The 14,921-nt window shown below is 46.6% G+C and overlaps 2 protein-coding genes across 2 annotated transcripts; both read right to left on the minus strand.

Annotated features, from left to right (window-relative positions):
* Positions 1 to 4,413: 4,413 nt before the first annotated feature.
* Positions 4,414 to 5,573, minus strand: LOC111939580 (uncharacterized). Its single transcript, XM_023941860.2, has 2 exons — positions 5,409 to 5,573; positions 4,414 to 5,144 (listed from the first exon to the last, which is right to left on the minus strand). Exon 2 carries the CDS (start codon positions 5,115 to 5,117, stop codon positions 4,650 to 4,652), a length of 468 nt encoding a protein of 155 aa, XP_023797628.1. The 5' UTR covers positions 5,118 to 5,144; positions 5,409 to 5,573; the 3' UTR covers positions 4,414 to 4,649.
* Positions 5,574 to 10,737: 5,164 nt separating this feature from the next.
* LOC111939515 (uncharacterized) lies at positions 10,738 to 11,391 on the minus strand. Its single transcript, XM_023941787.2, has one exon. The coding sequence runs from the start codon at positions 11,389 to 11,391 to the stop codon at positions 10,738 to 10,740; it is 654 nt and encodes a 217-aa protein (XP_023797555.2).
* Positions 11,392 to 14,921: the final 3,530 nt, after the last annotated feature.

Below are 14,921 nucleotides of genomic sequence, written 5' to 3' on the forward strand. Positions count from 1 at the left end.
GGATGGGATCAATGGGATGGGATCAATGGGATGGGAGGGGATGGGATCAATGGGATGGGATGGGATGGGATCAATGGGATGGGATGGGATGGGATCAATGGGATGGGATCAATGGGATGGGATCAGTGGGATGGGATGGGATGGGATGGGATGGGATCAATGGGATGGGAGGGGATGGGATCAATGGGAGGGGATGAGATGGGATCAATGGGATGGGAGGGGATGAGATGGGATCAATGGGATCAATGGGATCAATGGGATCAATGGGATCAATGGGATAGGATGGAAATGGGATAGGAAAGAAATGTGATGGGGTGGGATAGACATGGGGTAGAGCGGGATGAAACAGGATGGAGATGGGATTAGGATGGAATGGGGTAGGATGGAGATGGAATGGGATGGAAGGAACACAATTCCTTCATCAGATAAAAGTATGGATTTAAAACAGTTTTCCAGCTGGATATCTGGGCATAAAAGCCTTTGATTTTTTTTTTTTCCCAATAAAAAAGTAGAAATATTATTTTATTCGCTGTGTCAGAGCATGAGTCTGCTTTCCTCCCTTTTGGCTGTGGTGAAAATAACCAAATAACTAAGTATTTTTATATTCATATCTATAAAAATAAAATATATAAATATATAGATATATAAAATATCTATAAAAAGGGGGGAAAATAGTTCCTAAATAAAAAATGCCTCAAACCCTGGGTTTGGCTCCTAAAGCCTTGCAGTAAAATACTTGCCAGGATATTACAAAAAAAAATAAATGAAAATTTAAAGACTAAAAAGAAGAAGAAAGGAAAAATAAAGTCCTGAAAATTAATGTAATATCTACAACTGGAATAAAAAAAAATAAATCAAAAGAGCAAAGGAATTCTGGAGCTGGGAGAGGAATGAAAAGGCATCGGACTTACCTGATGGAGAGGAGAAGAACAGGAGAATGATGGAAAAGCTCCGCAGAGCTGCTGCTTTTATACAAATCCTGGGATGCCCCGGGGCTGAACCAGGCGAGCCGCCACCTCCGACGAGCCCGAATCACTCCCCAGAGTGACGAAACTCTCCTGGCTTTGCAAAACCACCCTAAAAAATCTCTGCCCAGCACGCTCGGCACATTCCAGCTCCCGGCTCCCTTTCATCTCGGAGCCTGACGGGGCAGCTCCATCCCACCCAGCGGGAATTAAATCCCATTTGCTGAGCATTTCCTTCATTAGCTTCCCCTAATGATTCTAATCGCAGGCCCAACCTGCTGCCGTGGACAGATTTGGGTTTAAGGGCTCTGACTCTTGTCACTGCTCCCAAATTTTGCAATGGAATGCTCGGAGAGGTGGAAGGATTTTTCCTCAATGCAGAAAACACCACATTTTAGTACCTAAAATGGGGCTTAAATCAAAGTTTTTTCTCCTGGAGGGATATCAGTGCGTTTTTCACAGATGAACATCACTCAAAACCCCTCATTTGCTGTTGGTTGGGTTATTAAATAAACACATTTCTACCAAAGTTACACTGAAATTGAGAGGTTCTTTCCCCCAAACTTCGGGATGTCCCCAAGGGATTACAGGAATAATTCCCCCCCAAATATTTTTGGGGTGTGTTTTTAAGCACTTCCCAAACACTCCTTAATGAGTTTACGCATGAAATGGGGTGTGATTGTTGCAATATAAATATGTGGTTGTGTTTTACAGCCCAGCATTTTGAAACGTAATTAAAATTAGCCTTAAAAAAAATATCAAAAATAAAACATAAATAAAAAAATAATTGTCCAAGTGAATTCTTTCTGTTCCCATCACCAGCTCATGGCTTCTCATCTTGGGATTTCAGTTGATTTGAAATTAATTTAATTTTTCATTCATTTGGCTGAGTTTCTCCTTCAGCATTGATGTTTTAATTCACATTTTCTCTGTTTGTAGCCTGAACGTCTGGGAGACAAAACACAGATGGCTTAAAAAATATCTGTAATTTCCTCTGAAAAGTTCTGGATGGTTTTATCCAAATCTGAGTCCCGACTGCACACAAAAGTTGTTGATTTCACAAGGATGGCATGGAGATTTTTATCAAATTTTTTTATCTGCCACGGGTGAAGAGGAAAGGGAAAAAATCTTGCACCTTCAAGCAGATGAAAATGATGATTAACACCTGAGCCAGCATCATTATGTCAGCTAATGAAGCAGCAGAATCTGCGCCGTCACCCCGAATGCATTTCATGGAACGTTACCAGGCGTGAACCTCGGCCAATTAAAGTGCTGAGATGAAAGAAATCTTCGGGTTGTAATTTCGTGCTCGGCGCAGCGTCAGAATTTGAATCGACTCATAAACAGAAATATTGAGCAAAACTCTTTCGTCACCGCGGGGCGACCCAGGTGTGATAAACGCGTTAGCTGCGAGCCTCGGGTTCTCTGGAGGACAGGTTGAAAGTCCCTCCTCGAAACTGCCTGGAGTTCCACGGAATCCCGGAATTATTTTAGTTGGAAAAGAACTCCATGATCACCCAGTTCAACATGGGACCAATCCCCACCTTCTCACCCAGACCAACGTCCCGGAATTCCTCGGACACCTCCAGGGATGGCCAATCCCTGAGCCTCTTCCAAGGCCTGGCCAACCTTTCCAGGAGGGATTTTCCCAAATTTCCCATCCTGAGCCTCCCCTGGCACAGCTCGAGGACGTTCCCTCTTGTCCTGGCCGTGTTCCCTGGGCTCAGATCCCAAATCCCACCTGGAAGAGCCCGAAATTCCCTCTGGATCCCCCTTTTCTCCAGGCTGAGCCCCCCCAAACTTCCTCATGGTTCTCCATTCCCTTTCCCAACCCTGGACATTCTCCAGCTCCTCAGTGTCCCCCTTGCCAGGATGGGTCCCAAAGCTGGACACACAATTTTCCCATTTCCACGAGATTTCTAAGCTTTTCCCGCCATCCCATGGAAGGTTCTGCTGGGTGACATCTGATGACCAACTCAAGGCTTGCCCTGACCCGAGGGTGGTGGCTCGGCCACCATCCGGTGTCATCACGCAGATCCTTTGTCCCTTCCCTCCGGAAGCACCACAGGATCTCCATTAGAGCCCGGCTTAAACCCAGCTTAAGGGTTCCTTTTGTAACCCGAGCTTTTCTTACCCTTCTCTTCTCCACCACAGATTTTTCTGACTAGTTTTCAGGTCCTGCCAGGAGGTAGACAGATTTTCTGCCTGGTTTTCAGGTCCTGCCAGGAGGTAGACAGATTTTCTCCCTGGTTTTCAGGTCCTGCCAGGAGGTAGAACATCCCCTCCGCCTGTCATTTGGATACCACAGGGAGAGCTCTGGGTTCAGCTGGGAGTCATTCCATTTTTCCGGAGACAATGAAATAAAAACCAGATTTTTCACTGCTTTTTTTATTTTATTTTTTTAGGTAATCAACGCTGGGCACTGCAGCAGCTTTTGCCATTTTTAAATAAAAAAAACCACATTTCTTCCCTCTGTTTCTGGTCGGAAGATCTCTAAACGTGGCGATGTTCAAGAAATCCTTTTTGCCACAGGAAAATGCGCACCCTGAGATCTTTTGGCAGCTGACCCAGTTGAGGGAAAGTCCCTGTGAGATAAGGATCTGCCTGAATCAGGAGGTGGCTTTGTGCTTTGCTGATGACATAAGGAGATAATGACATTTATGGTGCAGCGTTTTTGTTGGGTTTTAGGCTACTTATAAAATATGGACACAAATTCTGTTTCTGTTTAACATATCAATAAATTAAACAGAAGCAAAGGAGTCCCAGTGCCGGGGATAGGAAGTGAAAGGCTGAGGGGGCTGGGATTTTTCAGCCTGGAGAAGATTTGGTGGCCTAATTGTGGCCTTCCAGGACCTAAAGGGGGCCACAGGAAACACGGGGAAAGACTTTCTAGAAGGGTCTGGAGTGACAGGACGAGGGGTAATGGATTCAAATTGCCAGAAGGGAGGTTTAGATGGGATTTTGGGAAGGAATTCTTCCCTGTGAGGGTGGTGAGACCCTGGCAGAGGTGATTCCATGGCTGCCCCATCCCTGGGATTGCCCAAGTCCAGGCTGAAGCCACCTGGGAGAGCAGAAGTTGTCCCTTGATGACCTTCAAGGCCCTTCCAACCCAATTCTACCATTCCATGACCACCCGTGAGGTCCTTCTTGTGGATTTAAAGAAGCTCCCTCTGCACACACAGCTCAGCACATGGAGGAAACTTCTTCTCATCTCTGGCCACCGTGCTGTGACCAGCAATAATTCAGTAAATGTAAATTTACTGAAGTCGGAGATTCGTGGGTGAAACAGCCCCATGGAAGGCTCTGCGTGGAGACTTCCCCGCTCTGGGCAGGGTTTGCTCAATCTTTTTGCAGCCTCATGCAGAGCAGGGAGCTTTACCCAGCGAGGTTGGCAAGCTCAGGGTGGGTGAGGACACAAAAGCCCAACACGAGGATTTTCAGTGATGCAACAGAGTTTTAATGAGAACGAAAGGAACACAAACAACACGGCAACATCGGGGCTGTAAATGCAGGCAGAGCTTGAAAGACACCTCAGTCTGTCACTGCATTCAGCCACGGGGGTGATAAAGAAGAAGATAACGAGGAATTAAAACCCACAGAGGTAATTGGGAAATTATTTAAAGGGAGGAAAAATCTGCATTTTGCTTTGCCCTTCTTCATCGTCCAGATGGTTTTCCGTAGGGTTTAGCAGGACCCCCAGAAGCCACGGCCGTAGCGCCCGAAGCCTCTGCCAGAGCCATACAGACCCCGGTACCCCCCATAGCCCCACAGACCCCCATAGCCCAGGGATCCATAGCCCCCATATCCACAGAGACCCCCATATCCCCCAAATCCATAACCCCCATAGCCCAGGGATCCATAACCACCATAGCCCCCATATCCATAACCCCCATAGCCCAGGGACCCATAGCCCCCATAGCCCAGGGAGGCCCCAGAGGCTCCAAGGAACGGTGCTCCAGCAGATCCCACCACGGAATCCTGCGGGAAGGAGCTGAGGATGGGCCCGGGGAAGGTGACCACCACGGCGGGAGGCTGGATCACGGCGGTGGAGTCGGGGCACTGGCGCACACACGGCTCGTTCCCGGTGTCAGCCAGGGGCTGGGGACGGAAGACGCCGCAGGCAGAGGAGGGGTACAGGTCGTAGCAGGACATTTTGCAGGGATTGGAGGTCAGCACAGGCTGGAAAAGAAGACAAGGACTTCAAAACTCAGCAATTTCCATTAAAATATCAAGCAGAGTTTTCTGAGTGTTCCCCACTTCGCAATCTCAGTGCTGATTTTACCATTTCAAACTCCAGCACCAAATAGAAATAAAAGCATCACAACACAATCCAATTATTAAGAGTCTTAGAACCCTTATGGATGATCCCAACCTTGACTAAAAGCAGCAGAAAAGAGAGACTGGAACTTTCTAAGAGGAGAGATCCCTTGGAATGGTGCTTACCTTTCTCAGGGAGGTGAATGGAGCGAGGAAGGCGAAGTGAAGAGCCCCGGGTTGGGAGAGCTTTTATACCATTCCCAAGATCCCGGAGATCATCCAAGGTGCAATTTGGGGATGTGCATAATTGGGGCAAACCCCTAATGAATGCGACACGTAGGTCCTCAAAGTTCTGCTGACTCTTTGTTTGTTTGCTGGTCCAAAGTCTCGTGAAACGCAATCGGTGTGTTTCGTCACAGAACCCTCCGGAATGTGACAAGTCACCTTCATTCCTGTTATCATTCCATTCACAGCCCGGGCGTTAGAGCAGGAATTATCCCAGTGCTCTTCCTGAGCTCCTCCATCATTAATGGCAAAACCTCGCTTGGGGTCACCCGATGTACAGAGCTTATTTTCATTAAAAAATGAAAAAAAAAGAAAAAAATCTGGGGATGAAATGATTTAGAGCAAATTTTGGGGTGGTCATTTTTATCATGATCAGTTCTCAACTGTGCGAGAACAATATGGAACCCAAAGGAAGGCACGGAAAGCATCCGGTGGTCCTTGAATGGTTTTTGTTACAGAATATTGGAATTATTTGGGTTGGAAAAGCCCTCCAAGACCATCAAGTCCCGACTGATGACATTCCCTGTTTTCCTGTCCCTTGTACCCTGAGAGCAGAGCCTGTGGTTGCCCCATCCATGGAACTGTTTTGAATAAAAAACGGCTCACGAAATTCTGAGTTTAATTCAGAATCTTTTATTTCAAATTCTTTTCCATTGGGGAAAAAACCCAAAGGGGCACAAACCCCCAGTGTTCGGCCTTGAACTGGTGATAGCAAGGACACAAATATCTTGACTGCGGTGTTTGAATGTGATGTCACTCCATAATTGTGAGGCACCTAAATCCAGCTCCGTGCCTTTAATCTACAGGATCATCTACAGGATTTGCATGGACTTGCTCCCTGGAAGCTTGAAAATATAATTGCCCAAAGCCCCCTGTCCCCCAAAGGCTGAGAACCCCACCTCACCATTTAGGGATCATCCGCGGCGTGGAGTCTGCAATATTAAAATGGCCCATCCATAAACGAGGCAAGAATGAGCCTTTGTGTCATGTGTCCCGAATTCCTGATTGTTCCCTCACCCCAGAAACTTCCAGCTCAGCCCTGTTTGGGATTTACCATTTGCGTATCACAGGCGGTCATGAATTCCTAAAAACCCGAGGCAATGATTCAAAGCGCTTCCGTCACATTTCCACTTTTGCACTGGAGATTCAATTTTTCCTAAAAAAAAAATCCCACATTTCCTTCAATGTTCTCGGTCTTTGTCCACACAACTTCGGACCATCAACAGCTGGGAAAAGTCTCTTCAGGACCTCCAGCTGTGGCTTTAACTTTGTGAGTTCATTCCTCTTTTCTTTCCTAAACCCAAACAAGCCTCAGGAAGATAAAGGCTCCCCTCTGTCTCCTCCAGGGAACTCTCTGGGCTTGGCCAAAATTAAGGATTCCACAGTTTTTCCTGCTCAGGATTAAATTCCGGTGTAATTTGTGATTCCGATAAACCCATGAGCCACTGGGTTCAGTTAATACCAAGAGGAGCTGGCTTGGCGATTCCCGACGCAATTCCAAGGAAGCGACAGGAACAATGCCGGCTATCAAGCCGTCACAAGATGAAAGAATTCTCTGTAATCTCAGGTGATGTTTAGATCATGATTACAAACAAATTTGAAAGGCCTCATAAACGCCAATAATGAGCCCAACAATTTCATCACGCTGATGGTTGCGTGAGTTTGAAATTGGGGCGGGCAAGAGATGCTGATCTGGTACCTCCAGCTGATATAAAGCTCCTGTGCCTCCTCACTCCTCCAAACGCTTCCCTTGACTTCTCAGAGACTTGGGTAAGTCTGAATCTTCTCCATCTCGCTCTCGGTGTGTTTTTCATTGTTGGCTTCAACTCGAGTTGATGGCCAGCATCCTTTCTGTTGGGTGAATCTGCATGGGCTTGGGGAAGATCAAGGACCTTTCCATCTCTGGGGTGGCAGGTACAACTTTTTGGGGTGTGGAGTTCTTGGTGTCAGGAGCACCAGACCTTGGAGTAAATTGGGCAGAGTCAACCGAGGTGACTGGATCCCCTTCCCTACGAAGCCAGGCTGGCAGAGCTGGGAATGTTCAGCCTGGAGGAGAGAAGGTTGTGTGGAGACCTCACAGCACCTTCCAGGATCTGAAGGGGCTCCAGGAAAATTGGAGAGGGATTTTTCCTCAGGAACTGCAGGGACAGGACACAGGGAATGGGGTCAGACTGACAGAGGGGAAATTTAGGTTGGATATTGGGAAGAAATATTTCCCTGTGAAGGCAAGGAGGCTTTTGCACTGGATATTCCATGGATTCTCCATCCCTGGGAGTGTCCAAAGTCAGCTGAGACGGGGCTTGGAGCAACCTGGGAGAGTGGGAGGTGTCCCTGACCTTTAAGGTCTCTTCCAACCCAGGCAATTCCAAGGTTCTCTGGCTTAGTTCTGAGTAATCCTGCAAAGATCAGGGAGCTGGACTTGACTTCTGAGTCACTTCCAGCTTGAGGAAGCCTGTGATTCTCTGACCCTTACCTTGATACACTGAACCCATCTCAAAGTTTGCGTAGAAGGTTGGAGATCTGACAAATGTGCCACCCCTGCAGCCGTTTGTGTCCTGCTACCACAAATCCTCTCCTTCACCTTCTTGCTTTCAAGCTCCTCCTCAAAACTCTGTTAAGGATTTACAGAACATCGTTAGAGATTTGTTCTTTATTGTCTCGTCAAATGCCTTTCTGGGAAAGCCAGGCACTCACAATCCTATAATCTGTTGTTCTCTTGACTCTCAGCAAAATTGGGATGAGTGGGAAGATGAAGCTACTGTAATTAAGTTCTCTATAAGCTCCATCTCATGCAAACCTGCTGAACCCAAATCGGAGTTTTCCTAATGACTCATCCAGTGACCTTGGACAAAGTCACTTTGCTCTCGCTGCTTTTGCTTCCCGGTTTTCAGTTTTATGCGGAGAAATAAGTCATGGTTCCTTTCAGGATGTTACGAGGGACAAGGTTTTCAGAACATTTCCCACTTGCTCTTGTGTGCAGACACCCTTTATAGGATTTTTTGAAAAAAAACCACTTTTTGGATAAAGAGAGAAATGAGATTGCAAAGTGGGGATCACTCAGAACACTCTACTTGTTATTTTAATGTAAATTGCTGAGTTTTGAAGTCCTTGTCTTCTTTTCCAGCCTGCGCCAACCTTTTAACCATTGAATTTCTGTTTTCTGCTCACTCCTCAGTGTCTGCTGACCTCCAATCCCTGCAAAATGTCCTGCTACGACCTGTACCCTTCCTCTGCCTGCGGCGTCATCCGTCCCCAGCCCCTGGCTGACACCGGGAACGAGCCGTGTGTGCGCCAGTGCCCCGACTCCACCGCCGTGATCCAGCCTCCCGCCGTGGTGGTCACCTTCCCCGGGCCCATCCTCAGCTCCTTCCCGCAGGATTCCGTGGTGGGATCTGCTGGAGCACCGTTCCTTGGAGCCTCTGGGGCCTCCCTGGGCTATGGGGGCTATGGGTCCCTGGGCTATGGGGGTTATGGATATGGGGGCTATGGGGGTTATGGATCCCTGGGCTATGGGGGTTATGGATTTGGGGGATATGGGGGTCTCTGTGGATACGGGGGCTATGGATCCCTGGGCTATGGGGGTCTGTGGGGCTATGGGGGGTACCGGGGTCTGTATGGCTCTGGCAGAGGCTTCGGGCGCTACGGCCGTGGCTTCTGGGGGTCCTGCTAAACCCTAGGGAAACATCCTGGAGTACGGAATAACCGGAATAAACCGAGAGAGACGCAATCCTGGCCCCACAGGAGATGTTGTGACCACGGCCACCCCACACGGGTGGAGCTGGAAGCACACAACTCCTCCTTGATTCATTCGCCTTCTGCTTGTCATCTCCTGGGCTTCTCTTCCCATCCCTGTGTGCGCAGCATGTGGGATCAAACAATAATTTGTGTTCTCCTAAAATGCAACTTCACCGTCCAGCTGGAGAAGAGCAAGCCTGGAAGGAGCTGCCTGCAATCTGATATTCTTCATATTCTGCCATTCTGCTTTTCTGTGAATGCTTTTTCCTCATTAAAGTGATTCTGTTCTGCAAAAAACAAATGATGTTTCAGTTTTAATTCCTCTGGCCCTGGGTTTGCAACACTTCTCTCTGTACAGCAGGGGGAAATTCATATCCTTACAATAGGCTGAGGTTCAGACTTAAAATCCACCTGGAGTGTCCCAGCTGGGGGTGAAGTCAGTCACTCTTCCTTCATCCAGATTTTGGGAGCAGGAATCCTCCTGTTTTTCTACCTTTGAGTTTTTACCTTTAGTAATTTTAAGTTACTTTTCATAAAAAAGGTATTTTCTACCTTTTAATTTTTCCAGGTACCATTTTCCCAGGTTCTCTCTGCTCTAACTTTTCTTGCCAGTGTGAATGAACCCTTGAAGGAGCTGATTTTTCTGTCAAAAACCATCCAACACTTTACATTTCATGATTATACAGAAAGATTTCAGATTTCAAAGTTCCACTTTGAAAAAATTTATTTAAAGATTCGGCAGGAAATTGATTTAACTTCTTGCCAAAATTATTGAGGACAGAGTTTAAATATTTGACTGAGGAAATGTTTTGAGTCAGAGCCTGAAGCTCAAAGAGATGAAAGCTTTACCTGGAAGAAATTCATACTGAAATCTAATCTTCCCTGCTGTTTTTGGCAGGACATTCATCTCCACACTTTTGGGACATCCACAGTTTTGGATGAAGCTCTGAGCAACCTGAGGGTGTGGAGATGAGATGAGTTTTAAGATCCCTCCCAACCCAAACCATTCCATGATTCCAGGATATTTTAGGCTGTTTCTGACACCTGCACAGGTGAGGCTTCTCCAAAGGCGAATAGCAATGGAGAAAACGGGAGAGAAGAACACCAGAACATGGCAACTTTGATGCAATAAACTTTTAATGACAGCAAGCAAAGCAATGCGTTTACAGAGCCTCCAAGAAAGCAAGAAACTCTTCCCCAGCCAGAGGCACATTCACACGTCATCGATTCGGCCTCTCTTCCAAATCCCAATTGCTGATGTGAACAAACAGGACCCATTTTGAGCCCTTTTGTTCCTTATTTACCCCAGGCAACACAGAAATGGGGCGGGAGTAGCTTTAAGGCAAAAGCTGAAAGAGGAGAAATTCAAAAGGGGCTGAAGAGCTGCAAATCCGCGGTCGTGGGATGGAGCAGCGGCGGTTCCAAGCTCTTTGCCTGTGAAACCATCGCTTTCCATCTGTTGGCGAGACCTCACTCGGGATTTTCCCCCTGGGGTTTACCAGGAGCCGCAGCCGCCGCGGCCATAGCGGCCGGACCAAGAGCCAAAGGATCTCCCGAAGCCAGACAGGCCCCGGAACCCCCCGTAGCCCCCCAGACCCCCATAGCCCAGGGATCCGTAGCCCCCGTATCCACAGAGACCCCCATATCCCCCAGATCCATAACCGCCATATCCTCCAGAGCCAAATCCCCCAAATCCAAATCCTCCGTATCCCAGGGATCCATAACCCCCATAGCCCCCATATCCATAGCCCCCATAGCCCAGGGAGGAGCCCCCACAGGACCCCAGACCCCCATAGCCGAGGGAGGAGCCCCCATATCCATAGCCCCCAAATCCCCCATAACCCAGGGATCCATAACCACCATAGCCCCCATATCCATAACCCCCATAGCCCCCGGACCCATAGCCCCCATAGCCCAGGGAGGAGCCCCCAGAGGCTCCAAGGAACGGTGCTCCAGCAGATCCCACCACGGAATCCTGCGGGAAGGAGCTGAGGATGGGCCCGGGGAAGGTGACCACCACGGCGGGAGGCTGGATCACAGCGGTGGAGTCAGGGCACTGGCGCACACACGGCTCGTTCCCGGTGTCAGCCAGGGGCTGGGGACGGATGAGGCCGGAGCCAGCGGTGGAGCACAGGTCATTGCAGGACATCTTGGTGGTTAATCTCTAGAAGGTGTTAATTTATGTTAATTTTAAAGGAATGGCAAATTTTAGGCTGTGCTGAAGAAGTCCAAGGGTGTCAGTAATAAATCTGGGAAGGAAATGTGTTTCCTATTCCTGTTTTTCCTATCACTGTCATCTCCAGACTACTCTTGACTTCAACACAGTCTGCACTCTTCAGCTGTACCTTTGAATTTCCCAATCAGGTAATTTCTTCACTATTAAATTACTCTTAGCTGATGATTTCTGCTCAGATTTTATCTTTCCTGTCACAAACTCAACAAAACTCTGTTGAATATAGCCACATGTACAGGTTATTCTTCATCTCCTAAAATACAGACAAGGAACCCCTTGGAACGCTAAAATAATACAAGTTTGGGGTTCAATACCACTCAGTGCACCAAATCTCCTACAAGATCTGGAAACGAAGGAAAAATTAAACACCAAATATCCCGCAGAGCATCTGCAGCCTGACCACAACCAGGTTTCCTGACAGAAAGCTCAGTTTAGAGGAGTTTGAGAGAAAAGCGACTTACCTGGTTGACGAAGGCAGAACAGGTGAGAGAAGTGGATGGAAGGACCTGGTGGAGACACCTTTTATAGAGCTCCTTGCCTGCCCAGAGGGCACCGGGCACCTGATGTAATTAGGTCCCAACCCCAAATTGCAGGACACATAATTCCCCAAAGTGCTGAAATTGTCTTTGCTTATTGCTGGTGCACTTTAAACCCACACATTCCACCCCAGACCTCTATTGTCTCCGGGCTTTGTCGGGGGAATTATGTTTTTACGATGCCATTGATCTACTTAGCGTTAGGGGAGGAAATAAAACTGACTTGGTTTATTTATGAGTGCTCCGTGATTAGGATGATTGAGGGACACTCATGGTTTTGCCCAGGTAAAGGTCCTGGAGTGTGATCAACAACAGACACGGAATGGAATTTCTTTTAGGAGTTCAAATGAGGACTGGGGACAAATAACAAAGGGAAAATAAAAAAAAACCCCACACATTGGTTCTGCATGTTCAGCATTTCTCCCTCCACCTACTCAAGGCCAGGCAAACACAACAATCAGGAGCACTTTTGAATGAACTTTATACCACAAAATGCTGTCATGGAGTGGTTTGGGTTGAAAAAGACCTTAGAGATCATCCAGAGGCACCCCCTGACGTGGGCAGGGACACGTTCCACGCACCAGGTTGCTCCAAGCCTCATCCATCCTGGCCTTGGACACTTCCAGAGACGGGGAATCCATGGAATCACCTGTGCCAGGTCCTCCCCACCCTCACAGGGAACAGCTCCATCCCAAAATCCCATCTAAACCTCCCCTCTGTCAATTTTAATCTGCTCCCTCTTTTCCTGTCAGTTCAACACTTAGAAGTCTCGCCCCATGTTTCTTTTTAAACTCTCTCCTGGTTCTATTTCAGCCCCTGGAAACAGAAATATTTCACCTGGCAGCCACAATTCCATGGAAATTAAGTTTTTTTTAAAGAGCTTTCCTTTCCATTCTCATGTTTCCCCTCCTATTTTCACACGTTAGAGACACACCATTCTGTGTTCTAAATAAAATGAAAATTTTAAATAAAAAAAAAAAAAAATTTTATTCTTAAGGTCAAAGACACAAAGGTCAATACCATAAGAGCTGATCGTGGGAAAAACCCCAGTGTCCTCAGTTTATCCATTTTAGTGTGATAATCTCTTGTAATTGTGGGGTGTTTACACCCAGGCACAGATTTTATATAGCTCTGACACAGTAGGAACGAGTCAGTAATGGGTGTTCAAGGAGGTATTTGAAAATCCCTTGGAATGTTCTTGTAAAACTTTGACATGGATTTTTTTTTTTTTTTTTTTTTTTTTTTATATTTTTTTTTCTGGCCAGGATAATGGCTCGGGGAATCCTCATATGTCTCTCCAGATTCGGAAAAAGCTCATAAATTACAAATAATACGTGGTGTGAAGGCAACCACGTGGGTGATTATGATAACGACGATAATGATAGAGTAGAACAATGGTGGTGTAAACAGAGAGAGAAACCTCAGCAAATCCAGCATTTGCTTTTCCCAGCAGATTCTCACCTCGTAATTGCTCTGTGCTGAAAGATGCCTTCAAGGACGGGATTAGCTGCAAGATCCTCTCTAAAAACAAAGGGGTTTTATTTCCACTACAGCTAAATTCGGGATTTCTCCTATGTAGAATCAAAGGATGGTTTAAAGTTGGGAGGGACCCCAAAGACCATCTTGTGTCACCCCCTGTCATGGACAGGGACACCTTCCACCACCCCAGGTTGATCCAAACTGCCCCTGAACACTTCCAGAGATGAAGCCAGCTCAATAAAACATGAATTCAATTATTAATTCAACGTACGCTCCGATTATTTTGATCTTTCCATTCTATTTCTTACAATCATAAATATCTCTCCCTTCAGAACTAAACTCGCGTTTAAGCTGTGGCTTAAGGGTCAGAGAAAAAATAAGATTTTTCTGGATATTTGTGTCCCCAAACCATTCTAAGATTTTTATAACTTCTGTACCTGCCCAAACGTATTTGTCTTATGATACAGGAGAAGAATATTTGTGTATAAACAGCTCAGCACATGGTGCCACTCCAGAAAACTGGTACTAATTCATGAATCACGTTTTGGGATGAAAGATGCACTAATTTCACCCATCAGCGTTTCAGATCAAAGTGCCTCGTGTGACGTAACGCCATAATTGAGATCAAGAATAAACCCAAACAGAAAGAACAACAATTTCATCATTTTGAGAAGCAATCAATACCAAAAAAATGTTCTGTGTCAACTAATGAGCTCCTCTGAGCCCTCAGGCAAAGTCAGAACTGTATAAAAGCTGTCTCCTCTTGGGGTTGTCCCAAACGTCTTCCCTTCACTCGTTCTTCCCGACGACTTGGTAAGTCTGGAGCTGCTCTTTGCTGCTTTTGGAACCGCTTTTTTTGCTGCTTTTGGTATCTCTCTCTGCTTTCTGGGTTGGTGTTTGGTCCCAAACCAAGCTGAGTTTCTTACCAGAAAATTCTGTTGGATATTGGGTTGCCTCCACCCGTTGGTATCCATGATGTGACAGGTTCGGTGTTTATTCCTATCCTCTGTTCGGTTAAATGGGTGACTGAAAGTTGTTTGGAAAGTTTAAATCTCCCTGGTTCGCAGGGAGATGTTGAGTTTGGAGGCAAACCTGCCATTACATTAGTTTGTTCTATTACAAATCGCCCAAAATGCTTTTAATTCAATATAAATGGGCATGAACTCCCCAAGAGACCAGGTACTGGCTTGGAATAGGACAAAAAGAAGAATTGAGAACTGTTTAAAACACTCTTTAAGAGATTTATTTAAGATTAGAAGGGATCCTGGAGGGAATTTAAGGAATTTAAGGAGGAATTTAAGCTCATGTGAAGCGCTGGGTTTTTTCCGAGTTAATGCGGGCAAGTGGTTTGGTGTGAGAATTTTTCAAAAGATTTGGGAGCCCAAATCAAAATTCCGGGGTGTTCAGCTCATTGTAGGGATCTCAAAGCCC

Source organism: Cyanistes caeruleus, chromosome 30, assembly GCF_971803275.1.
Source record: "Cyanistes caeruleus chromosome 30, bCyaCae1.hap1.1, whole genome shotgun sequence".
Taxonomy (NCBI): Eukaryota; Metazoa; Chordata; class Aves; order Passeriformes; family Paridae; genus Cyanistes; species Cyanistes caeruleus.

Excerpts from the sequence above, each read along its gene's own strand:
- LOC111939580 (XM_023941860.2), bottom strand. The coding sequence starts at position 5,117 with ATGTCCTGCTACGACCTGTACCCCTCCTCTGCCTGCGGCGTCTTCCGT.
- LOC111939515 (XM_023941787.2), bottom strand. The coding sequence starts at position 11,391 with ATGTCCTGCAATGACCTGTGCTCCACCGCTGGCTCCGGCCTCATCCGT.